Below are 27,681 nucleotides of genomic sequence, written 5' to 3'. Positions count from 1 at the left end.
GACTATGCGAATCAATTTGTGTAAAGCCCTTTGAACTATTTCTATCATTTTATTAATGCTTTGTATGTGTTTGCCTACGCCATTTTCCTGTTCTCTGTGCTCGCTAGGATTGGGTCATGCTTGGAGCAGTGGGTGCCTATGACTGGAACGGAACTGTGGTCATGCAGAAGGCCAACCATAGTGTCATCCCTCGGAATACCACCTTTCAACCTGAGCCTGCCAAAATGAACGAACCTCTTGCTTCTTACTTAGGTAAGGCTCGGATGCAACTGATGAAGCCTTCTTCTAAAGAAATCTTCCACATTGTTTTATCTTTACCACAATTTTCTCCTGACCCTGTAGTTTTATGCTTTGGAAAGGAAGAGTTTCAGACCTCCCAGCAGCCTTAGGGAGTCAAAGCCACAGACTCTGCAGGTCGTTAGCCTAGAGCCTGCTGAGGTATGAACAGTGCGAGGGGCAGTGTTAGCCAACGTGGTGCTGTCTACGCGTGTTCCCCATGCCTGATATCTCCTTTAAGAACAGAAGAGCTTGGGACATGGTAGGCAGAAAACGAGGTTAGAGAAAAACATGGGTGGCCTACCCTATCTCTTACACAATAATTTCTCTCCGGAGGTTTCACTCAGAAAGAGTGTTTCAACTGTGTTATCATGTAGCTGCTTCTTTGATAGCTCTGTTTCCACTCGGTGAATTGCTGTACTTAGGCTCAGCAATGCGTTTTACTCTAAACCTTGTGGAAAATAAAATGGGGTATGTGAGGGGGTGGGAGGCATCAGCTTATTCAGGATATATAGCAGGCTCAGAAACAACTGGGGCAAGAGGGGGGCCTCTTATCACTTGAAGGGCTCAGGAAACAGGTGGGAAGGTCTAAAATGAACAGAACCCCCTGATGTGGTTTTCCCTCCCTCACTTAACACGCTCATCCTTAGGTCTTTTCATGTCCTGTCATCATTCTCAGTGTTGGGGTACAACGATAAAGCAAACACCCCCTTTTACCATCATGATATTCGACCCTGGATCCAAGTCTTTTTCTTTCCAAATCCCAGTTTCTTTGTATCTCATGAGGAAACTGCCAAGTGTCTGCCAAGATGCCTCCACATCTCTTCTTCCTCAGGACATGAGTGAAAGCTGCAGACACAGCAGGGCTTCGAAGTTTGGGCTTCGGGTGACTAAGGAATGGTGAGCAGCAGAGGCTGCACAAAGCTTAAGACACAGTGAGTGGCATAAAGGAAGGTCTCATCTCCCTCACAGAAGTCACCACATTTCCACTCCAACCAGAAAACAAACAGAGCAACTCAAAGCTACAGTGACGTGTCAAGTTATAGATTGGTAATGATTCCCTGACACAAGCTCACCTTCCTTCGACTCTTGAAGGAAATTGGAAGCTGGGAAAGGAAGTGTACAGTGTTTCTTTGAAGCAGAAGAGCAGCTGTGATCCAAACTTCTGGGGTTGAGCTTTACTTTACATGTGTGCTTTCGTGGCAGGAGACATGTTTAATCTGTTTTCTGAATTGATCATCAGAGGATAGCATGTCTGTGCTTCCAGTTACCCATAGCAACTATGACATGCCAGTCAGGTCACCTGATTCTTACATCAGTCTTCGTTTCAATGTACCAAAAGACCTGATTCTGAGATAATGGGGAAAGCATGAGCAAATACTGAGGGCCTGTGTCATGCCGAGCACATTAAACAGATTAAAAATAGCAATGTGGAGTAGGCAGAAGAGTGCAGGCCTCATTTTGAATGAAACACAATGAAGAGACAAGCAGTCTCTCTTGGTGGGCTCTGGACTGAGGCAGAGAGAGGCGACAGAAGCAGTGAAATCAACTCAGAAAGCTTCTAACATTTCTCATGACCCAAGATTCTGTGACATCGTTGAATGCGAAATACCTTGTAGTCAAGAACTAGCTTAACTTAAACTGCCTTTCTGTCCTAGGTAGAACAATTACAGGACATTTACCTTCATATATAATAGATGGCACTCTAACTGCTCCTACAAGAGGAAGTTGACTGTGTGTTTGAAGAGCCACAGAAAGGATCATATTGCATTCAGAAATTCCCTTTAAGACCTCAGCCTAAAAGACAAATCCAATGCCTGTTCCCTAATCCCCGGGCCATTAATGTGTTACCTTCCAATGCCAAAAGGACTTTCCAGTCGCAGCTACATGAAGGATCCTGAGACAGAGCACGCTTGGATATATTGCCATAGACTGATAAAGTCAAGTGATGACACCAGGGAAATCTTTCCTAGATGTGTGGAGAGAGAAATAGAAGTGTAGGAGACGGTCAGAGAGATACAATGCTACTGCCAGTGAAGAAGAGGGAGATAGGAACACATGTATCCCTAGGTCACAAGGGACAGAGACGGGTGATCTTTCCGAGCTACTAGAAAAGGGTATAGCCTTACCTGCTTCTCACTGTAGTCCAGGGGGAACTACCAGCTTACAGGACTGCAAAATAAAGCACTTGCAATGAATATTGTAAGTCATCAAGATTATAATAATTTGTTATAGCTTCAGTAGAAAATTAACGCGGGTCTGTTAAATATTATTTCAGTTGCTAACATGGGTTCTATTGCTACTAAGTATTTAGACAAAGACTGAATGAAAACGCCAGAGGGTGGTGGCGAACACCTGGAATCCCCGTGCTCAGAGAGGCAGACGCAGGCAGATCTCTGTGAGTTCAAGACCAGCCTCGTTTACAAAGTGCGTCCAGGACAGCTAAGCCTAGAGAGAGAAACCCTGTCTCGAAAAACAAAAACAAAACAAAACAAAACAAAACAAAAGCTTGAATGAAGAACACAAATGTGTTTGACGTGGTCACTATTTTCCTTATTAACTTATTCTAATTATTAATTTAACAGTGTATTATTATTATTATTATTATTGGTATTCTAGGTTAGGATTTTATAATCAAATTCTTTTAAGTCAAACAAAGTCCTAAATCTATCATTCTCTAAAGTTTGAATTAATGGTTGATTAAAGCATACTTAAATAATTTAAAATTGCACTTTACATACATAAGAAAACATTAAAATAGGAGCCTTACTTCTTTATATAGCTCCTCTTATCATTTACAATTCAATGAATCTGCAAAAATTACTAGTTGACAATGTATATACACAAATGTATGTAAATATATGTGCATATTTATGAATTTTCTATGCCTAGGAAAGGAAAAAATTTATATATGCTCTCTATAGTATGCTCAAGTATTTTCTGTTCATTTCATTGCCTTAGTCAAAAGTTAAGACATTTGCCAACATATATCTAATAAGTCTAAGATGTCTTTCCTGTGCTTCCCCTCACCCACCCTCAAATATTATTTCAAATATGAAGGGAGACTTTCAAATATTTCATTGCAGTGATTATAAATTACAAAGAGACTGAGTTTACTGTTCTGAAATCTGGGTGGAAGGCAACTAGTGAGGCCACGTGAAATCTTGTGAAGGGGAAAGTAAAAGGTCAACGCTATGGAAATATATGCGCTGATCATCGTGAAATAAAGCGTGGCCATCTCTCTCAGGACAGAGTAACCCACCCATCTTCCCATCACCTAATAACCTCACTTGTGCTTAAGCAGCAGCTTAGGAAGGGAGGAAGCAGGTGAGTCTGAACTCCCTGTCCCCCTCATCCATACATGCCTACATGCCTGACAAACTCTAAAGGAACAGGAAGTGAGGTAAAGGCACAAGATAAGTCGTGCATGTCCTATTCCATTGCCGGCGCTCATGCTTCTTCCAAGAGATGGAAGATGCTCTTCCTCATAAAGAAAGATGAATGTGAGCTGGGCGTGGTGGCACCTGCCTTTAATCCCAACACTCACGGAAGCAGACGGAGGTGGATGGCTGTGAGTTCAAGGCTAGGCTTGTCTACAAAGTGAGTCCAGGACAGCCAAGGCTACACAGAGAAACCCTGTCTTGAGAAAAGAAAAGAAAAGAAAAGAAAAGAAAAGAAAAGAAAAGAAAAGAAAAGAAAAGAAAGATGAATGTATGAAGATAGTTGAAAAATATTCACAAAGGGTAATATACCTGACATTTTGTTCCCTTAGCACTTACATGAACATATTATTTGTATGCAAGTGGAATTATTACCTTATAGTAAAATGCTACTTAAATTAACAATATGACCTCTTTCGCAGTTAGAAACAGTTCCCTGTGGTGTTCTGGCCTACTCAGTCTTCGAGTCCAGTAACAAGCCACCTCTAGCTATTAGAGCATTGCTTCCTTCTGCAGAGCTCAAGCCTAAGTGTAGTATGGGTTATGCACTGATTTAGCTCCATTCTCTGCAGATACAAAATACAAAACTATTTTTCCCTCAAAAATAATAATAATTATTATTATTAATAATTGTGACTTAAAGCCACAATTTAGGCCTTTCCTAACTTGCCCGAAGTGACTCTGGAGTTGGTTTACTGTGCATTTCTGACCCGGACCTTTCCTCCAGTCATGTACATCCTAAACACATCATGTCCATTTTAATAATACCTGAGAAACTTCCCGGGCTAAGAGGCGATGAATATCTGAAAAGGCACCACACATCTGAGTGGGGACTTTACCGTTGCCCTGCAGATCCCTTCATCTCTGCAGAGACGGACCTATAGGTGTGCTGAAGGCCTTGGAGAGAGAGTGGCTTCCCAACAAGGGGTGTGGAAATTTTGCTGTACGTGTATACAGATATGTAAGGTAGTGTCAAATGTGGGGGTTGTCTATGAATTCCCTGGTTACTGAGCTAAGTCAACAGAGGCGCCTGTGCCAGGTCCGTGACTATGTACAGACTGCACGAGAGAACAGGGCTCGTCATCAGATCGACCCATGCATGAGCTCCCCTGTCATAACAACATGATTCAGACTGGAACAGAACCCGATGTTCTTACACCTTAAGTGGAGGTGGCCTGGAAGAGAAAGGGAAAATAGAAAAAAAAAAAACCCAAAAACTTCCTGGCTCATGAGAAAAGTCAACATAAAATGCACGTAAGTGAATGCAAAAGCAGGTAAAAAGAAAGCAATTTTACAGAACATGGAGAATGGGAGGCGTAAATGTGTGGGAAAAGTCAGGTTTCACTAAAAAACAACAACAACACTGAAAATCACAGCAAAGAACTGTCGTCAGATAATTTAACAAGCATCAAAACATCCACAAATGTATACACAATACCTGAGAAGGTTTAATGGAGCCAGAAGTCTCTTATGCAGCAGGTCAAAGAGTAGCCGTAGCATGTTCTGAAAGCAACTTACCTGACAATGTACCAATGAGGAAAAAAATTGATCCAGTCATTTATTATTTGAAATTTATTGCTAAAAATATTCAGAAGAAGAAAATAGTCCTCAAAAATTGCCTTTATTATCATAAACATAATAGAAAAAATGTGAAAACAAACAATAAAAATACCTAAATTCCATTATTCCATCAGTAAATGGCCAGGAAATAAATGTAATACCTTTGTGAAACAATTCAGACAAACAACCTTCAGGCATATAAAATTTCAGTTTAAAAACTTGGGTAGCAATGAAGGAAGAAATTATGTTTTCTGTCATTCAGAGAATATTAAACTGTTAGTGTTCGCTGGGTGTGGTGGCACACACCTTTGATCCCAGTGCTCAGCAGGCAGAGGCAGGTCTACAGAGTGAGTTACAGGACAGCAATGACTACAAAAAGAAACCTGGTCTCCAAAAAAAACAACCAACAAACAAACACAACAACCCTGCCCCCCAAAACTCTATTAATGTTGATAGTACAGACACTTGTATCTAAATAAAATATAATCGACTTGCTCCAAAGTGGTGATTGGAGGGTGTTCAGGCGGGTGTAAGTATGTGTGAGTGTGTGTGAGTTCCTGTAGGTACCCTTTTATGTCATCACTGTTATATCATTTGCATATTTAAACAATGAAAAACCGGGCTTGGGGAATTATCATTTCCGAGTTATTCAGTGTGGCAGAAACAGGGAACTCAATAAAGGCTTCTCACCAACACAAACTATGAGAAAATACAGAGAGGATTAGCCCAACCATTTAAAGTAAGTCATAATCTACTACATAGGACTTTAAGGGTCCAGGCCCACATCTTGGCTTTCTCCTTGGCCAGGTTACACAGTGAACTCTGCCACTGTCCCTGGAGATGTGCTCTACATCGCTGGTCAGCCTCGGTACAATCATACAGGCCAGGTTGTCATCTACAGGATGGAGGATGGGAGCATCAGCATTCTCCAGACACTCAGTGGAGAGCAGGTAAGCGTGGAATGAACTGTGCTGTATCACCTCTGCGGACTCTGGGTAGCGTTTGACTTGAAGTTTTTAAAACCCAATCATTCAAAATACATTGTGAGGAAGACCTTTATTTGATATTTTGTAGGGGTATGAAGTAGCCATATCTTTGATGTCATAAGAATTTTAGCTGGACGGAGGTAAAGGTAGATATGAACAGATAAAAGCCGTTTCATGCTGTTATATTCAATCAAGAAATATTAAGATCTAAAACATTAAGGAGCATAAAAGGGCCAGTTGCATTAATTAATCAGATGAGCTAGAAGTAGCATGAAGTTATGATTGGTACAGGAAACTCTTAAGAGAGAAATGTTGTGTTGGCTCTAAAAGGAGAGACAGTATAGAAGAAGAAAGAAGCAAAAGACTAAAGTATGTCAGATTTTAAATGCCCAACTCAAAACATTGGATCATGCCGTAAGTAATGGGAAATTGTATGTAGCATGGGAAATAGTATGTGGCATGCAAAATTAAAAAAAAATTCTTTAAAATACCCTTAAATTTTAAAAGGTGTTTAGGAAACTATACATACAATAGGAAATGCCAATATTTACAGTATTTTAGGCTGGAAAATATGTCTAACCATGCTATTCAGTAGTTGCTTTTGAATAGTAATTTGAATAACTTTTGTCTTTTCTTTCCTCATATTTTTTTTCCTCATATTTTCTAAGCATTCCACAATAAGAATTCACTGCCTTCATCCTGTCATTTGCAAGGATGATCTGCTCAAGCTTTGATATGCAGGGCTGAGATACACCTTCCTTCTCTGTGGGAGTCCTGGCCACAGCCATCATAACCTGCAGCTCAGGTATCAGGAGAGTCACACTGAGTAGATCTAGAAACAGCCCTGAGCCCCAGAGGAACAGTGCCCTTTGCGATAGCATAGTGAAAGCTCACAGGACCTCTCCAAAGGGCCACCACTGTCTGTGAAGGCCCATTAGATACAAACAGTTCCCTTCCAATTCCACACAGCCTAAACACCACATCCCACGCAGAGTAATTTTCACCCCCCACCATCATTGCTCAGCAGTGCAGGCAGAGTATCCTGAGCAGACTCCGGAGGAATCTCAGAGTCGTCAGAGGTAGTCTCTTATATTAACTGAAAGGATTTTATTAATTCAGCCATGTTTACTAAACTCATATTTCATAAACTCATCAACAATAAAATAGACTGATCATTGTAGCTCAAAGGTGACATTCAAAGATTCTAAAATTATTTTTTTAATATGAAATTTATAGGGAAGAGGTAGAAGAGACGGAAGTGGGAGCGGTAGGTAAAGCTGAAGAACAGGAAAATGCTAGTTGTTGTTATTGACAGCTTACCTTTGTTATCATTCTGAGGGTGTCACAAGTAGAGGGGAATGCAAAAATTGTAAAATAAACATTCTTACAGGAGTAAAAGAGAATGTCAGGTGATTTTTTTCAAAGTAATCATTTCTGTTCTGAGCCTGAGATGCAGGAGAAGAAGGAGAAGAAGGAGAAGAAGGAGAAGAAGAAGGAGAAGAAGAAGAAAAAGAAGAAGAAGAAGAAGAAGAAGAAGAAGAAGAAGAAGAAGAAGAAGAAGAAGAAGAAGAAGAAAAAGAAGAAGAAGAAGAAGAAGAAAGGTTGCTCCATCATGAAAAGTTAACCATTCGTGAAGTTGTGCTAATTCAAGAACATCATTACACTTAGACGTGGTTCCCATGGAAACACAAATTCTAATGACCAAAGCTACTGGCAATGGGACTGAGAAAGCAGAGGAACTGTGGACCTGAGCAGCTCATGAGCTCACAGTCAGCTTCAGAAGATGCCTGACACTAGAAACTGATGCCCACTAGTGCAGGGACTTACAGTTTTAGGGTTTGGGGTTTTTTGTTTCTTTGTTTCTTTGCTTGTGTGGAGGCAGGTGTATTTATAATTAGTTCAATTATTTTTTTTCTTTTAGCGGTAAGCCTTTCAAATGTCTGTGAAGTGGTACCTTAAAGGATCACTGAAAGAACTTTCAAAAGAAACAGCTTCATATCCATGTCCAGCAATTTCTAGGAACAGCCAAGAGCCTGGAGAAGGGAGCTGATGTGTGCATCAGCGAAGCTGTGAGAGAACTGGGGAACATTGTCATCTAGCCTGTGAGAACCCAATGAAGACTACAGGCCTGACAGTTAATGCAGGATGAAGTTTAGGAGATGAGATGAGAGAAAGGAGCTTGCCAGGATGAAAAACAAGAAGAATTTTGGTGGTATATGGCAAGCATGGTAGCTTACACCCATAATCCTAGTACTCTGAGGCTGAGACACAATTGCCACAAGTTCAAGAACAGCCTGGGCTGTACAGTGAATTCCAATCCAGCCTGGACTGCAGAAAAAGACCTTGTCTCAATCCTTCCTATTTCACCAAAAAAAAAAAAAAAAAGTTATATATTAAGAATGTGAAGTATTAAACGCAGGTCAGTATGTGAAAAGTGATTTAAGCATTTAGACAGTGTAAATCCAAAGTCAGTTCCTTGCTAAAACAGGTCCTTAAAAAAAAAAAAAAAAAAAAAAACGTTGTTCAGGAGGATAGTCCTTGCAATCTTTTCCTAATTTTCTATGCCTTGTAGATGCTGGACCACGACTTTGCCACTGCTCAGCAGGCACCATAAGAGACCAACATGCAACTTCCTCGGCTCTATTTGCTGCAGGAGTAGTCAGCTGATTCTGTGCATTTGTTTCACCGTCCCACGTTACTGTATTTACACCCTGAAGAAACCAAAATACCTCTCTCTATCTCATTTTTAAAAATCTTTTTCTCTAAAAAAATCCCAAAAACAAAAATAAAAAACACTGTGGTAGCACTGGTCTGATGTGTGGAAAAGCAAGGAGAGTCACAATAGAAATGAAAGTAGTCATAGACTGAAATCTTTTATGCCTTGTCATTCTCCAAGTCAGGACTTCAGAGAAGAGTTGGCTCGCACCGTTTTCTGTATTTCGTTGCCTTTGACACCAACCCTCATGTCCTCTTCTAGACAAGGACAGTTAGACGGCAGACTTCTGCCTCTGGGAGAGATTCCAAGAGCTCATCCGTGTGCATGTTGTCTTGTCTTGTGTCCTAGATCGGTTCCTACTTTGGCAGCGTCTTAACAACAATTGACATTGACAAAGATTCTTACACCGACCTGCTTCTCGTTGGAGCCCCAATGTACATGGGAAAAGAGAAACAGGAACAAGGCAAAGTGTACGTGTATGCTGTGAATCAGGTAATGACATCTGAAATGACTGTGGCGAATCCAGAAAACCCCTTCCTTCTCTTCAGTTCCCACTAACGCATCTCGAATATTTTTCACTAGCTTTGCGTGGGAAAAGTGATCTAAGAAGTTTGCTAGGCCCGTTCAATTTCACATTTTCAAAGGGAACATTTATAATCCAAGCTAACTACTTTCAGACTTTAATTATGTTTTGCCTGAACATGTGAAAAAAGTTTGTTTTGCTCTCTCTCCCTTCCTCCCTCCCTCTCTCTTTCTCTTTCTCCCCCACCCCTCCAGAATATGCAGGATAAGTAAAGCAAATGCAAATGATACTTGGTAAATATCCTACTCATACTATTCAAGAGCTCTAGCCTGCATGTGTGTGTGTGATGTGTGTGTGTGTGTGTTGTGTTGTGGGGGGGGTCATCCACAGTTACCATGGTAACAGCCAGAAACAATTTAATATCAGTGACCCCAGGCCCTTCCTTGGGAGACACTGTGGGTTTTGTAACACTTTGCCAGGTGAGGAGACAGTCTGATTTCAGTCTTAATTTTAGACATCACTTGTTGGGTGAAGTAACTTTTACCTAATTTATTAAAAGGATATTTGCTATTTACAGACAGGTCAGCGGCTTGTTTTGTTTTCATTTGTTTGTTCATTTTGGTTCTTAGTATTTTTTCTTGCATAATAATTATTTTAAATCATAAATTGCATACCCTTCTTTCTATTTTTCCCCCTTGGCTTTCTCCTGTGTGTTTGTTTGGAGAAAGAAACTGTGTTGTTTTTTTTTCTCTCTCTCTCAAAAGCATGTTCTTTGTTGGCAGTGTCTATGTTTCCCTCCATTGCAGGCAGCAATGCTAGTTTCATGAACAGAGTAAATTTTGTCCTTATCTTAGGTGGAGGATGAACTAAGGGTTTCATCCGAGATGCATACAGTGGGTGTAGCAGGACTAGGAGCACACAATGGAGGATTTAACTTTCAGTTCTTTAATAAGTTGAAAATATGCAACTAATTATACCCTTAGCTTCATTAGGAAGAGCCTATTGGAATTCTCATCATGCCTGCTTGCTGAGGCTCCTTTGGCATTCCCACTTTTTCATATACTTTATAGGTTTGCCATCTGTATGCAAATGGGTATTTCATAAGCTCGGTGTAGTGTGTGTGTACTTAAAAAAACAAAGGTACTCTGCAGTAGCAGGGTGAGAAACTCTTAAGTATTCTGTTTATCTTCCTTCCAGACAAGGTTTGAATATCAAATGAGCCTGGAACCAATTAAGCAGACATGCTGTTCATCTCTGAAGGATAATTCATGCACAAAAGAAAACAAGAATGAGCCCTGTGGGGCCCGTTTTGGAACAGCAATTGCTGCTGTAAAAGACCTCAACGTGGATGGATTTAATGATGTTGTGGTTGGAGCTCCGCTGGAGGATGACCACGCAGGAGCTGTGTACATCTATCATGGCGGTGGCAAGACCATAAGGAAGGAGTACGCACAAGTAAGACACCAGGATTCCCCTCAGGACCTCAGGTTTCCACGCCACATGGGCTCGCCTCCATTACTCATAACTTTATGCTGACCCTTTGGGAAACTCCATGAGACTTTCTCTTGTATTCTTTCTTAGAAGAATTAGCTAGCGTTTTATACCCTTACCTAGTTTCTTTTTTGTGGTTATTTGTCTGCCTTCTTGGACCTCATTTGAAATGGTAATATAATAGAAAACAAAAGAAACCTGGTAAATAAAGTGGCTTGACATCTACAGTGTATTTAATCCTAAATCCTAAAAAGGAAGAGGGCAACAACAGTGTGATTTAGTCAGTAAAGGAGACTGTGGGATGTTTTATTCAGTGCCCATATTGTTGGTAAACAAAATTGCATTAAATTTATAATTGTGAATTAATATTATACATTTTCATCAAATCAAAATGTTTATGAGGTTTACAATTTTTTTTTCTCAAGTAATATTTCTTGGAAAAATGTGAGTTAGATTAATTTGACCTGCAGAGGATTTCTGTTGTTCTTGTTTTAAATTTACTGATAGTTAGCAGTTTCACATTTACTGACCTAATCTATAAATTTAATTTCTTATTAAATAAAAAAATATTCATTCACATAAATGTTTAATATACCATAAATACAAGAGAGTTTAGAGAAGTTGGAATGTAATGGGCAGTTTTTTTATAACCATAAGCAATGGGCTATTATGAATAAATATCTTATATTTCAACACTTACATCAATGCTCTCCAGCAACTAAACCATGAAGAGAATCCAGACATTAGCTTTTTCATTTTACACATCAATGGTCTCAAAACCTATTCACGTAAAATTTTGTTAACTTTTTATAAAGTTATGATGTCATTAATTGTGAACAAAATAAATGGCTTGTGTAAGCAGCAGCAGTCCCATCCATTTGACAAATGACTTGCTTTAGTTAAAAGTCTTTGTAGGACTATACACTTAACTAGTAGTAGGCAGTATTAACCACTGGGCCATTAGGGAACCAGGAAGTCCACACAAAGAGGCTTCTTTTTTTTTTTTTTTTTTTTTTTTTGGTTGCTTTGTTCTTTCAGTTTGAGTCTTGCAGGTTTAATGAATAGCATTTGAAGCAACAAGAGATTTTTAATTGTTTAATGGAATAAATTGTCATTAGTAATGCATTTTTTTTAAAAAAAAGTAGTGGTAAATCAAGAAGCATCTTTAAACAAAATCAACAGAAGAGTAATGGAGTTGGGTTGTTTTCTTACTGCAATATGCATTCCCAGGGAACGGCTGAAGATGTAATTACCCATTTCCAGAAATGCAGCGTGACCCAGAGTCAAGCAGTAACAGCTCGTTGGGGCTAATGAGGCTCCTACCTCCCTGGTTTGTTTGCTGAAAAATTAATGGGAATATTTGTCAAGGGGACATATAATCCTTCCACGTCAGTTTTCTCTTGTTTGATGATCCCCTCTGTGTTGCATAAAAGGAATTGAGGGAGGGAATACCGAAAGTTTAGGAAGGGCCTGTTAGTGCTTTATAGAACCTTGCCAGCAGGTTCTATCAAGACAGTATCTGCTTGGACAAACACGAAGCTACAAAGCGTAGAAACATAACTTTCCATGTAAGGTAACTTTTCTATGTAAGGTACATAGGTGAGCCTTCAAGAACTCTGTATTTGCTATGCCTTCCTTCCATTGAGGGTAGATATGAGCACAGATGGATCTTTTAGAACAGTTCTTTTGAATTTTCCTAAGCAATCATCTGTTCTTCTTCCTGCATATATGGTATGTTTTCAAAACATTTAAATATATCTGTTTATTATAATTCAAAAAGAAACAGAAATAGAGCTTGTGTACTTGAGCCTCTTCTGGATATATGCCTAGGAGTGGTATGGCTGGATCTTGAGGAAGCGCTATTCCTAATTGTCTGAGATGGCACCAGATTGATTTCTAAAGTGGTTGTACAAGTTTACATTCCCACCAGCAGTGGAGGAGGGTTCCCCTTTCTCCACATCCTCTCCAGCATGTGTTGTCACTTGAGGTTTTGATCTTAGCCATTCTGATGGGTATAAGGTGAAATCTCAGGGTCATTTTGATTTGCATTTCTCTAATGACTGATGATGTTGAACATTTCTTTAAGTGTTTCTCTGCCATTCTATATTTCTCTACAGAGGACTATGCCTCTGTACTCCATTTTTTAATTGGATTACTTGATTTGTTGCTTTTCAACTTCTTGAGTTCTTTATATATTGTGGATATTAGCCTTCTGTCAGATAAAGGGTTGGTGAAGACCCTTTCCCAGTCTGTAGACTGTTGTTTTATTCTGATGCCAGTGTCCTTTGCTCAACCATGTTTGTAGCAGCTTTATTCATAATAGCCAGAACCTGGAAACAACCCAGATGTCCCTCAACTGAGGAATGAATACAGAAATTGTGGTACATTTACACAATGGAATACTACTCAGAAATTAAAAACAAGGAAATCATGAAATTTGCAGGCATATGGTAGGATCTAGAAAAGATCAACCTAAGTGAGTTATCCCAGAAGCAGAAAGACACACAAGGTATATACTCACTTATAAGTGGACACTAGACATATAATATAGGATAAACATACTAAAATCTGTACCTAAAGAAGCTTAGCAAAAAGGAGGACCCTGAGTAAGATGATGAATCCTCACTCAGAAAGACAAATGGGATGGAAGGAGAAAACAGGAAATAGGACAGGATCCTACCACAGACTCTACCCAGCAGTGTATCAAAGCAGATGCTGAGACTCAAAACCAAACTTTGGGCAGAGTGCAGGGAATCTTATGAAAGAAGGGGGAGATAGTAAGACCTGGAGAGAACAGGAGTTACATAAGGAAAGCAATAGAACCAACATATCTGAGCACAGGGGTCTTTTCTGAGACTGATACTCCAACCAAGGACCATTCATGGAGATAACCTAGAACCCCTGCACAGATGTAGCCATGGTAGCTCAGTGTCTAAGTGGGCTCCCTAGTAAGATGAACAGAGACTGTCTCTGACATGAACTCAGTGGCTGGGCTCTTTGATCACCTCCCCCTGAGGAGGGAGCAGTCTTGCCAGGCCACAGAGAAGGACATTGCAGCCAGTCCTGATGAGACCTGATAAGCTAGGGTCAGATGGAAGGGGAGGAGGTCCTCCCCTATCAGTGGACTTGGAGAGGGGCATGGGAGAACAGGGAGGGAGGGTAGGATTCGGGGGAGAGGTTGAGGGAAGAGGCTACAGCTGGGATACAAATGGGATACAAAATGAATAAACTGTAATTAATATAAAAATATTCAGATTTCTTTTGAGCATTAGACAATATGATGTTACATGTTAGCTCTCCCTTTCTCTGAGTCAGTAACCCTGACATGACAGTCTGTACTACAGGAAGAACAATTTCCCTTGGAAACATCTCAGGATTTCCTCTTGCTTCTCCACTGAGGTCTTTACTTTTAACTTTATTCACTAATCCAAATTCTCGGGTTTGCTCAGCTATTTTGTTTGTTTTTGTTTTTTGTCTTGTTTTGTTTTGTTTTGAGACAGAGTTTCTCTGTGTAGCTTTGGCTGTCCTGGACTCTCTTTGTAGACCAGGCTGACCCAGAACTCACAGTGATCAGTCTGCCTCTGCCTTCCTGAGTGTGGAATTAAAGGCCTGTGCCACCATGTCTGGCTCTCAGAGCTATTTTGAATGGACTCTCCTGACATCTGCCTGTCTGTTGCGATTTTCACAGCGTATTGCATCAGGTGGGGATGGCAAGACACTGAAATTTTTTGGCCAGTCTATCCACGGTGAGATGGATTTAAATGGCGATGGTTTGACTGACGTGACCATTGGTGGCCTTGGTGGAGCTGCCCTCTTCTGGTATGTACGTTAAAACATCTGGTTAATTTGGAAATCTTCTCCACATTATTGCAGATCATACCATAGAGTTAGAACTCTTCATATATCAAATGTCCATTTCCTCTCATACTGTACTGGCAAGATGCAAGTTATTCAATGAATTGAGGCCTCAGTGAATCTTAGGAACAAAGAAGCTGAATAGGAATGGATAGAGTGAACTCTTAATTTGGTTTTCAGTTATGCAGTCGACACTAATACAGATGTTCTATTTGAGGGACTCTTAAGATAGACTTGCCTATTAAAGGAATTTGCTTTCTTAAACAATTTAAAGGTATCACGTAGAAATAAACATGTCTTAAAATATATGATCTTTAGAGCTACCCCAACACTGTATGCAATAGCCGTTTGCTAAGATAACAAGATGAGCTAGAGAGATGACTCAGTCAGTAAGGCTTAGCACACAAGCATGAGAGCCTGATCTTGGATTCCTAAGACTGTCATTGAAAGAAACAGCTCTCACCTCCAAGGAGTGATGGACATGGTCTATTCTGAAGCAAATAAGAATGACCATATCATGTCATAGTAACATACATTCAAGTCATTTAAGTCTCCCCTATTATAATGTTTCAATGTGGAAGCAGTTTTGTTGCACTTTACAGTAATGGAACAAAGAAAGTCATAAAGCAGGGCAATTTTTAAGAGCTTTGGTGGGTACGTACGTCAGGATGCCAGTTGCAACAGAATGGGGAGATCTCCCCTATAGGCCTCAGCTCTTATCTGATGACTTGTGTGTTGCTTTGAAGCCCGTGGTCCACTAAGTTAATAGATTCCAAAAGGGTTTTTTTCCTATTAGATACGTGAGTTGTGATGCAGAATTGAGCAAGGAAAAACATAAAAAGAAAGCTAAAGATCTAATGAAAGGCCGATAAATACAAGATGGCACATGCCCTTGCTGATGAGGTATTAATATGTAAAGCTGGATACTCCGGGTTCACACCCAGGCAGAGAAGTGAAGATGCTTATCCTGCTACTTGGGACAGTACACAATTTAAAACACGATTATTTTCCTCCTGGAAAATTTTCTGCTTGATATAATTTTGCACCCAAGCTACCCCATCAACACCTGAAACTGTGTGAGCAAAGCCATAGGGGAGGACCGGGACTGTAGCATTTCTGATGATTAATGTTAACTTAGGAGTTAAACCAAGCAGTGTACACTCACAGTGTCTCGGACCTAATTCTTCTTCCAAGGAACAAAAGCAAGGCTATGTCCACAAGCACAGGAGGGGCCACCCGGTTTGCCAGGCACCTTTGAACCACGTCCAAATTAGAAATGAAACTCAGAGATTCCCAAATACCCAAATACCCAAATACCGGCCAGCATGCACCTGGCCCCTTGCTTCCATTTTAAGTTTTCGGCCTTTGAACCAAACGACTAATACGATTCTACGCAACAAGGATGTGAGATACAATCTTTCCTGAGTCAAGTAATCATTAAAAAACAATAGCCATACAACACGCAAGGGAGAGTGTCCTTTGATGCACTCCCATTACCCCAGCAAGTAAGTACAACAATGTGAGGGTAATCCCATTGCTATGTGTTTGCAGGGCCAGAGACGTGGCTGTGGTTAAAGTGACCATGAACTTTGAACCCAACAAAGTGAATATTCAAAAGAAAAACTGCCGTGTGGAGGGAAAAGAAACAGTATGCATAAATGCTACAATATGTTTTCATGTGAAATTAAAATCTAAAGAAGACTCAATTTATGAGGCTGGTGAGCATAATGACTGTAGTGTGTACTTTTGGGCAGAGGGAAACGCATTGGCCCCAGGAAGATGGCCTTTCCCAAGCATAATAAAGTGCTTATAACATATCCCCAATGAGCGGGCCGACACTTGCAACCGCTTCCGCTCTAGCAGAAACAAATATGGAACCTAGTAAATTCTGCATCCGAAATTAAAATTAAAAGTGACCTCAAAATTTCATTTTTCCTGTGCTTCCCCATATGTTTATATTATATACACTCTCACGGGTGGCGTTTAAAAATGGTCTGTAAATGAAAAATTTCAAAAACAGGATCGGCTCCCTTTGCCTGCCCCCTCCTGGGAAAGGCTGGTACTGCAGATGACCCGACTTCACCCCAGTCCCCAGTCCTGTTTCCAAAGTTCTTTTCCCACTGACACGAGGCTCCTATTTTCAGCCAGACCTGTTCCGTGTGGGGCCCTCGGGTGTGCCAACCTGCGTGTTCCCTCTGCTTTATGTTCTGAACTTTCTAAGGCAGTCTGCAGTGATGTGGAAATACCTTGGGGTCCAAGCTGTGAGGGCCATTGGCTAGAGAAGAGTGATTTACTCTGCAAACAAAACCCAAGTACAGTAAGAAAGCTCACTAACCCTTAAGATGAAATGCACCTCTCATGGTCCTCTGACTAGAAGGTAAATGAAGTGAGAGAAGGACCATAAAGACTTTGGCTTTCATCATGTGCAACACTATGTGTGGTTGGTTTTGTTTTGTTTTGTTTTATTTTGTTTTGTTTTGTTTTGTTTAATGAAGCACTTAAAGGATATTTTTTACCCTTATGTAAAGGAAAAGATCTCACTCAGTTTCTTTACTGTGGCATTTTGTGGAATTTCATAGAGTTTTGGGCATACTGTAAGTTGACATGTTAAATTCATGGCCAACCCAGAGAGCCATTCTATCGACTTCCTCAAGGTTATGCCCGCATATGCTTCTGTCTCTGTACCGTAGCAATATAGGTAATTCTCAGTGTAGGACCCTTAATCAATTCATTTGCTGGAGCTTTCTGCTATAAGGCTCATTTAAACGAGTCGGATCAGGTGAGTGTCATTCCCCAATAAACACATCTGTCCAATTTTCTTTCAACTTTGCAGACCTGCAGTACCGTGTCACCCTTGATTCGCTGAGGCAGATATCAAGGAGTTTTTTCTCTGGGACTCAGGAAAGAAGGATCCAAAGAAACGTCACAGTTCGAGAGTCAGAATGCACCAGGCATTCCTTCTACATGTTGGCAAGTAAATCATGTATTACAGCTGCCTTACTCCAAACTGAGTGTGTAACGTGCATGCGTGGGCAGGTGTCCCTTCTCTTGAGTTATTCAGGACTGAGAACTGACCAGTTAGGAGGTGTATAAAATTTGATGGTGTCAGACAGTCCTGGCACCATCCTGCCAACAGTGACTGCAGCTATTGCACAAGGTCAGTGTACCAGCTCTGTCCAGGGACCAATGCTAAAAGGAATGAACTGGTTTCGAACTTTACAAAACCCCTTTGGATTATGATCGATATTTTAGCATTTGTTCAGGACCTGAATGGGATACAATTTATATCCCAGCATCCCTGTTAATCCCAGAAGCTCAGTATAAAATAAAAATCATCATAGCTACCCATCCCAAAAGCTTACTGAGACAATTCACGGCAACATGTATAAAGATCATTGTTTTTGACACTGCGAATAATGGTCCTTACTGCAGGAGAAAACGAAAATCACGGTTCACACACTGTTTTTGTATCAGTATGCATTGCAAAGTTCCACAGATTTAGATGTATATGAGTGGAATAAAACTGCATTTGAAGAGTTTGCCCTGGCTAAAGTGAGCCACTTTTCCAGAAGTGTTGGAAACTGATTATTGGCACCAGGTCTCAAGAGAAACGATGTTTCTGTCATACAGCTCAGATGGTATACTCAGGCAGGAGAAACCTCAGGGGAATTCCGATAGGTCCCTCTGTGGAGCTGTCTATCAGTCTCTAGAGCCTCCACTCTCCAGGTGGAAGCCTTGTCAAAACAGGAAAGCTAGACCACCTCAGTGAAGCAAAAGGCTGCTGAGGTGTGATGTCAGGTTAGGTTCACGAGGATGTTCCAGTGGTTACAGGGCAGAAGGGTGCCACAGTGGAGTCATACCGTACAGTCCCTACAACACCACTTACAAATGCTATGCTCTAACTTGTAGGATAAGCATGACTTTCAGGACTCTGTGAGAGTGACTTTGGATTTTAATCTCACTGATCCAGAAAACGGGCCCGTGCTTGACGATGCTCTGCCAAACTCAGTTCATGAACATGTAAGATTAATTTACATTGTCAGTTTCTGAATGCATTAGAAAATCTAAAAGTATATAGACACATAATTTAAATCAATTGTGCATGTGTGTGTGTGAGAGAGAGAGAGAAGACAGGCAGAGACAGAATTGGACAACTCTAAACTTCTCCTAACTTCCTCTTGCTGGGGTTTAAGGGAACTGTAAATAAACAATTGAAAAAGGCACTCGTTCTAATAAGCATGTAAGCATAAGTTACAGTCATAATTTATGGATAACGGATGCATTCATACTGAACCTCACAGCTCAACCACAGCTAACCACCTGTCAGTAGTACCGATTCATATCTGGCCTTCCTGTGGTAGAAAAGGGGCCCATGGTGTAAATCTTGTGTCTTAGTTACTCTTCTATCACTGTGAAAAGACATCACCACCTGGGCAACTCTTGTAAAAGAAAACATTTAATTGCAGGCTTGTTTAGTGTTAGATGGTTACTCCATGATCAACATGGTGGGAAACAGACAGGCATGACACTGAAGTGGTAGCTGAGTTCTTTCCATCCTGATCTGCAGGGGGCAGGCCAAGAGAGACAGAGACAGAGACAGAGAGACAATGACAGACAGAGAGCAAAACAGACACATACATAGGCAGAGACAGTGAGAAGTTTTGAAACCACAAAGCCCACCCACAGTGACAAATCTTCTTCCAACAAGGCCATGCTTCCTAATCTATCACCAACAATTCCACTAGTTGGGGGTCAGACATTCAAATATGTGCGCCTGTGAGAGCCATTATCACTCAAACTACCACAGCTCACAATGTGAAGGAGCAAAGCAGCAAATGTGCTGTCTGTGGGCACAGCATTGCCCCAAGAACAAAAGAGACAAAGCTGCGCTACCTTAGTTCTGTTCCCAAAATTATAGTTCACTGATGTATCCCTGAGAGTGAGTGAGGGAACAGAGAGAGAGAAAAGAGGTTTCACAAGAACAGCCACAATGGGGGAAAATTGTAGGGTGTTGTGATAAATAAATGGTATCAGGCTAATAACATTTATTATTTGCCCTATAATTATTACAGCAGTATTATCTAGCCCACTAGAATCAATTAAGGACGTAGACTCCTGATAGATTTTAGAATTGCCTTACCTTGGGTTGGGCAGATAATTCCACCTACTCTATCTCATTTCTCCCAGCCTCCATCCCATTCCATCTGTTTTAAACATTTCTAACTGGGCTAGCATCCATTTATAATCCCAGGTACTTGCTTATCCTTCATCTAGATTGCTCCTTTCCATGCCATTCTCAGAGTCCTTCCCCCCAGCTCACGTGTTCTCCTTCTGTCTCGTGGCAACTCTGCGTTTTCTTTTCTCCTCTACCTCCTTCTCCTTCCCAGGATTGTCTCTGTCCCTCAAAGCCTGCCAACTTTGGCCATAGCTCCCCATCTACCTTGCCCAGGTGTGCCGGCATTTCATTGGTCAAATAGGCAAAGCTTACAGCGTTATTTGGGTTATGAATGTCTGCTTGCAGCAAGGCCTCTGGGGGATGTAGGGGGGGGATTAACTTTAGAATAGACGTCACCAGACCAACCACCAACAATAGGGACAGAGAAGTCATCGTCTGCATTCATCCATCTTCTACCTATCCTCCAACTTGCCAAAAATATCTATCATCTTACATGTACCAAACATGGCCCTCAGTCTCACCTCAGAGTTGGTCATTCAGCACTAATTAAATGTCATGCTGTGAAAATTTTCGGATTTTGTAAGAATTTCTATCTAGTCTGGGAATCAGAGAAAGCTGAAGTCCTGCCCTGACAAGACTGGGTGATTTTGCACCGTGTTTACAGCGTGAGTGGGTGATAGTGTGTGTGAGGATGCTGAGCTCTTGAAGAAGCTTAAGATACTCCCGATGTAGCCAAAACCAGAGCTCAGTAGTGAGGGCTGTACTCAGAAATGTATGGCTGGACTCAAAGACTGAGTGGGGTGTGGTGCCACAACAGAATTATAGACACTTTAAAGGACAGTGCAGTACTGTTGACTGTTTTAACTTAGCTCAGTGGGTACCAGATGAATGCTGTTTAAAGACTACATCTGCCCCAATATGTTAAATGACTGAAAGGAAAACAGATGCTGGATGCCAGTGCAAGGGCTGCCTTAATGTAGGGAGGAGATGGTGACAAGGGACTTGGAAGGGGTTGAGAAGGGCTAGGAAGGACATGTGTGGTGATAGGCTGAATAAAGGAAGGATGGAATTTAAGAAGAGTCAAGTAAAATTTCAGATACATAGCTGGGACATTTTCCCATCTCTTGACAGGTTTCCTTAATATCTCATTCTTCTCACTAAAAAATAGTAGAAATGAAGCTGTGTAGGTTTAGATCTCAGAGTTCTTTACTTGAGGTTTGGGGAACAGATACTCGTGTAAAATACCTATGAAAACTACCTCCTTTCAAGAACTTGGAAATTAAGACTGTGAGTCGATGTTTATTCTTTCTCCCATAAAGTCAGCAGTAAGACCTCAGCAGTACAATCAATTTTCCTGTGGAGCTGTCTCTCTTACTTGGGTACCACGCCATTTCTGTTACGCAAATTAATAGGTAGTTTTCACTGAGGTTCATCTGCACAATGAAAAAATATGTTCTTGTGCCCATTTCAGATCCCTTTTGCCAAAGACTGTGGAAACAAGGAAAAATGCATCTCAGACCTCACACTGGATGTATCCACCACAGAAAAGAGCCTGCTGATTGTCAGGTCCCAGAATGACAAGTTCAATGTCAGCCTCACCGTGAGAAACAAAAGAGACAGTGCCTATAACACCAGGACAATAGTGCAGTATTCTCCAAATCTGATTTTTTCAGGAATTGAGGTAAACGTGCTGGGTTTTCTTTTTTTTCCTTCATTTTTCTTAACGACCATTAACTGAACCTACTTTTCACACTACTGAGCTAATTAATTTTATAACCTTGATCTGAGAAGCATAGAAAGCATTTTCACGAACATTTGTTAAGATTAGGATACACTAGCGGTCATAGTTGCAAGCTTTTAAGATGGTTAGAAACTTCCCTTATTTTATTTTATGCCTAGGGGTGTTATGCCTCCATGTCTGTCTGTACACCGTATGAGTACCTGGTGCCCAGCACCACAGAGGCCAAAAGAGAACGTTGAATGCATGAACTAGAGTTACGGAGCATTGTGGGCAACCGTGGGGGTGCTTAGAAGTGAGCTCCAGTTTAATGGAACCAGTGCTCTTTACCACTGTGCCATCTCACCAGCCCTGGCCCCCATCAAACTTTTGTATTCTTAAAAAAAAAAAAAAAAAAAAATTAAGCTTTGTTTTGAGGAGGCGTGTCCCTTTTTGGACTTAGTATTTTAAGAAAGATAGCTGGTAGCCCAAAATTCTGTGCTTCCCAGAACAATCAAGCCCCTGATATATTGAGATTTAGCCAAGGGGGGAAAAATATAATAATCAATGCTAAAAGCATTAACAAGGATGCAGGGAGGAGTTCCTGTGTTGAAAGGAAAATGTCCATTGAGGAAAATCAAGATACGGTTTCTTTCTTACTATGAAAAAAATCCTTACGTGAGCCAAAGATTTCTGTTAGACAAGACGTGTTATTTTTTTTTTTAAAGAAAGGGTTCGATTTGGCAGTAATGTATCTGTGCATTAGACATTTTATTAATTTGACAATACTCTTCTGCAAAGGATGCTGGATCATTTGTCAGCATTTCCAAATTTTAACTTGGCTTTTGATTCTGATTCCCAAAAGTAGCACCCAAGCTAAAATTATATATATAAATAATTTTAAAGTATTTTGATTAGCATTAAAATAAATAATACTGACGTGAATGCTTTTATTTATATTTAAAAACCAAAACCTGTAGGTCTAGGAATGTAGTTAAATTATGGAAAGCTTGCTTAGTATGTGTGAGACCCTGTGTTAAATCCCAGAATTTTAATACACACAACGCACACACACACACACACACACACACACACTAATACGTAGTATTGAAGCATTGTTGACTAGTTTCCAAAAATTTACATTGTCACTGTTATTTCACTCCATTTGTTCTGATAGCATTTGGAGAAATGGCAACTAAAACAGGCTCATAAAAAAAAAAATGTGGAGAAACAGTCGTTGTTGCTGGGCTTTCTCTGGAAAGGGAACTATGCTAAAAGACATTGCCTGTATCCTCTCCAGCTGGCTTTCTGGCCATGGCAGCGAGACAGGAATACCCAGAGTGCACTCTTTCTTCCCTTGTGTTATGTGCTGGGTAGAGTCAGGGCTTGAATACTGGTTGCTGCGGGTTACGGTCGTCTTGCTTTTGTCCAGGCCAGGACTAACTCCTGGACCTGTGTGAGGCTCTGATGTGTAGATTAGCACCCACCGCTGCAGTTTCCTGTCCGCGGGTGCCTTTAGTGCTCCTGCTATGCCAACAGCTCTGCAAGACCGCCAGGTGTGCATTGTCCCTCCAGCGCCCTCAAGTGTTGATTTCAGATCTCCAGGAGCTATAGAACAGGCAACCAATTCTCTGGTACTGTGGTGACTGTCCCAGCTAAACCGAGACAAATCTTGGATCTTGGAGAGGTGGCTGTTAAGGCATAGCTGGGAAAACTCTAAAGCAACAAATTGAAATATTTCACCTGCATGCTTGTTCCAATTATGTTTATTTTCCATTTTAGGGGATCCAGAAAGATAGTTGTGAATCCAATCTAAATATCACGTGTAGAGTCGGATACCCTTTCCTGAAGACAGGAGAAACGGTGAGGAGGGCTATTGCCAATGAGAAGTGATGTGCTCTAAGCCAACTGTGTAAATCCTCATAATGGGTAATTTGTAATGACTTAGGCTAGAGGCACTGAGTGCCCGAAAGCTGCTGGAGTGTGATTTTGTGTCTCTCTAAGATCAGCACACTGAAAATGAATCTCCAATATGACAGCTTTAGAAGTGGTGCCTTTGGGATTTGTGACTTCACAAAATGCCTCAAGAAGGCTTATTTACACCTCTTGTACAATGCACACTGTCTCTAGAGAGCAGGACACCATCACACTCCAGTCTTCCAGTATTTTCATCTTGGAGTTCCCAGAGTCCAGAATTATGAGAAGAAGACCTCCATGGTTAATGCATTACATAAATTAATAGTTCTTGGTTATTTCATTCTTGAGCTCAAGAAGACTAAGACAATCAAAAGCTAAGTTTCGTAAGTCACATCCAAACACAAAGGCTAAATCTATAGTCAACAGATACAGCACTTTACACTTCTGCCAGTGGCGAATGAGAGCTCTAACTTCTCCATGTTATATTATTATTACTACTATAATTTATCATCGTCATTGTCATCGTCATTGTGGTGGCTGTGATGCAATGTTTTATTCTAACTTGGATTTGCATTTCCCTAGTGATCTCTCTCTCTTTCTCACACACACACACACACACACAAACATGCGCGTGCTCTCACACACATGCATACATGTACACACCTATAATCTTGGGAGAAATATCTGCTACAGTCTTTTTTATGATCGAGACAAGGTCTCACTCTGAAGCCCAGACTAGCCCAAAACTATGATATAGCCTAGGATGACGTGGGCTCTCAGCAGTCCTCCTGCCTCTGTCTCCTGAGTGCTAGGATTCTGACGTAAGCCACCATGTCCTTTCCTTTACGTGGTTTCAAACTAGCATGCTATTTATCCTATTAAATTGTAGGAGCTCTTCAAATAGTCTACATTCAAGTCTCTTGTCAGGTAAATTATTATAAACTCTTAGATTTTTTTTCCAAGAATTTCATGATTATTTTCTCTTATACCTATGTCTCTGATCCATGGGGGAAAAAACCTTTTAGGTTACATGTAATGCCCAACTTACACATTGCACCTGAACAGCAAGTTGCCTTTCACCATTTTAGGGAGGGGTTGAACTTAAATATTTCTTTCTCTATCCAGCAGTTTCCTGTGCATGGGATAAAAGCTTGTGATAGGGTGATGGGAAGAATTCACAAACAATTTAAATTTGGGCTTCACACTTAGAGCATTCTTGGGTTTAAGATCTAGACTTTGAGTATTTCAGGATTATTTGAATATACGATTGTGTAAGCAGCTTCCTCAGGCTGCTTCCCTGCCAGCATCTTTCCATAGATACAGGGGCCGTGGAGAATACCAAGACCCACGTGCCCAGGCTAGATGTGGAGGTGAAGGACAGACAGGGAAAACCCTTCCAATAAAGGCTGTTTTACTAGAATGAATATCAGTACAGATCAGTATTCCAACACAAGGGAAAACCAGCTTTCTTGAAAAGAGCTTTTTTCTTTTTGCATGTAAATTAAGATTATATTTAGGGGGGAAGAAAACAAAAGAAAATTCCATATGCACTATGATACAGCCCTGCTAATCTCATGACCCTTATGGTCCCTACCACCCTCTCTGTGAACAGGGCCAACTGTCCATAAGCTGTAAACGGCACTTTTCTGTTTAACACTTATCATTAACATGTAATTTTAGGTGGTTTCCATTAATTAGGTGTTTCTGAAAAAAAAATTCTGGCCCAAATTTTAAATACTTTAATTAGCACAAAATAAAATTAGTTTTGAGATTAGGAAGTATGATTTCATAAGCATTATAATGAGATCATCATAAGAAGATGGAGGTGATCTTCATTTTAAGAAAATAATTTACGTTTAGTGTGACTGTTGGTGGCATATACTGCTACTGTATGCAGACAGAGCTTCTCAGAAGGGCTGTCTGGATAGGATATGTCTGCAAAACACTTTCTGTTTTTTCCTAAGTATAGTCTTAAGTATGCACGTTCTTACAAACAAACAAAAGTCAATATCTTTATAATACTTTATTATAAAGAGCTAAGCCATTTTGTATTATTTTCTTGAACTGTTCTGTAGTGATCCAAAAAATTTACACTATTAAATTAAGGAATCAAAAGTTTTCCATGTTCTATTATGGTGACTAGCATGTGAGCTTCCTGAATTAATTATTAACATGCCACAGTTGTGTTTGTTACTCTTATCTGGCAAATCGTAGTAACAAAATAAGTAGTATGGTTCCTCTTGATTTGTGGTTTGCATAAAGGCTTTTTGTTACTATGGCTTGAATAAGGTCTTTAAATTCAATGTTCCCATGTGTCTTAGTGTACTAGGACTGCTATAAAAATAACAGGAATAGAATAACATATGGATGAGAAATTTGTTTCTCAGAGATATGAAAGCTGAAAAAAATCCAAGATCAACACAATGTTAGGGCCAGTATCTGTCCAAACAAAAACAAAAACAACACACACACACACACACACACACACACACACTTTTTGGTTAAAGCTGTCTTCTCCCTGGATCCTCTAGGAACAGGAAAGGCAGAAGCTTTCTGGTGCCTCTTTCACAAAGGCATTAATTCCACTTGTGTGGATGGTCATGACCTGTTACTTGCCCAAAGGACCCACCCCCTAATATCATAACATTAGTAACTAAAGTTGAACACACAAACTTCGAATAGAATAAAGCATTCAGACCATAGTAGTATGCAAAGCATATGACCTATGCCCCTTTAAAAGTGCATGTGTGTATATCGTATGTATCCTACTGTGTGTATTTATGATGAAACTGTACTTTGTAAGACAATGTTTCATAAGTAATTTTATAGTTTCTGTGTAGGTAGTGATTTTATATACACTATGATTTTTATTCAAGGTTGATGTTTTCCTCATCTGTTACTTAATATATCTGTTTTATTTTCATAGGTTACCTTCAAAATAATATTCCAGTTTAATACATCATATCTCACAGAAAATGCAATCATTCATTTAAGTGCAACAAGGTTGGTATATGTGTGCGAATACATGTTTGTGTGTATGTCATGTCTTTCATGTCATTTGATTATTTCATACAACCAGCAGCAGTTAAGCTGAAGTCCATGAACCTCTTTACTCAAAACAGATAGACATCACTGGTAATGTTAACTGTAGACTATCTTGTAATTACACATGATTTACATCTGCCAAGTTTCATTCACGATCGACAGAATCTGATAATTTTAAAACATTTCCTAGCTCTCTATCAAGGTCAACTGAATCGATGCAGGGACTTAAAATTTTATAGTACCCTTATATACTTCAGTAGAATCTACACAAATCATTCAAAGATTCTCAACATTATCACAGAACACATGTGAGGAAAACAGGCTCTGACTGATGAGCTAGCGTGTGTGGGTAGGTGTGGCTCCCCTTCTCTGAGAAGGGGATCAGGGACAAGGAATAGGGAGAGATGGTGGAACCAAAAGGAGAGGAGGGGGTTACGATGGGGATGTAAAGTGAATGAATAAATTAATTAATTTAAAAAACCTGATGCTCCAAAGTCAACATGAGCAAAGCTCGCAGGAACTCACAGAGGCTGAGGCAGCATGCACAGGGCCTGCCCGGGGCTACACCACATCCTTTGTGTATATATTTTGGCTTCCGGTTTAACTTTTTCTTTTTTGTACATTAATGTTTTGTTTATTTATTATTGTTTATTCACTTTGTATCCCCGCTGTAGGCCTTTCCCTCCTGTCCTCCTAGCCTACCCACCTTCCCTTTTCTCCCCCTATGCCCCTCCCCTAGTCTATTGATATGGGGGGTCCTCCTCCCCTTCCATCTGACCCTAGCCTATCAAGTCTCATCAAGACTGGTTGCACTGTCTTCCTCTGTGGCCTGGTCAAGGCTGCCCCTCCCACTCATGGGGAGGTGATCAAAGAGCCAACCACTGAGTTCACATCAGAGACAGCCACTGATTCCCTTACTAGGAAACCTCTTGGAAACTGAGCAGCATATGGGCTTCCCCTAAAAAGGGGATTGAGGTCC

General features: G+C 40.5%; 1 protein-coding gene across 2 annotated transcripts in view; it reads left to right on the top strand.

Moving 5' to 3' along the window:
- The window catches only part of Itga1 (integrin subunit alpha 1), a 154,603-nt gene that overhangs the window by 102,531 nt on the left and 24,391 nt on the right, over positions 1 to 27,681 (top strand). For both annotated transcript variants that reach the window (XM_060385733.1, XM_060385734.1), the window contains 11 exons: positions 108 to 252; positions 6,084 to 6,226; positions 9,327 to 9,470; positions 10,699 to 10,956; positions 14,681 to 14,811; positions 16,399 to 16,565; positions 17,681 to 17,817; positions 18,757 to 18,867; positions 21,495 to 21,704; positions 23,523 to 23,603; positions 26,584 to 26,660. In XM_060385733.1, coding sequence (XP_060241716.1) covers positions 108 to 252; positions 6,084 to 6,226; positions 9,327 to 9,470; positions 10,699 to 10,956; positions 14,681 to 14,811; positions 16,399 to 16,565; positions 17,681 to 17,817; positions 18,757 to 18,867; positions 21,495 to 21,704; positions 23,523 to 23,603; positions 26,584 to 26,660 — 1,604 coding nt within the window. The remainder of the gene's footprint in view (positions 1 to 107; positions 253 to 6,083; positions 6,227 to 9,326; positions 9,471 to 10,698; positions 10,957 to 14,680; positions 14,812 to 16,398; positions 16,566 to 17,680; positions 17,818 to 18,756; positions 18,868 to 21,494; positions 21,705 to 23,522; positions 23,604 to 26,583; positions 26,661 to 27,681) is intronic.

This window comes from Meriones unguiculatus, chromosome 6 (genome assembly GCF_030254825.1).
Source record: "Meriones unguiculatus strain TT.TT164.6M chromosome 6, Bangor_MerUng_6.1, whole genome shotgun sequence".
Lineage (NCBI taxonomy): Eukaryota > Metazoa > Chordata > Mammalia > Rodentia > Muridae > Meriones > Meriones unguiculatus.
Note: the sequence above shows the minus strand (reverse complement) of the source record. Positions and strands in the feature narration are given on the sequence as shown.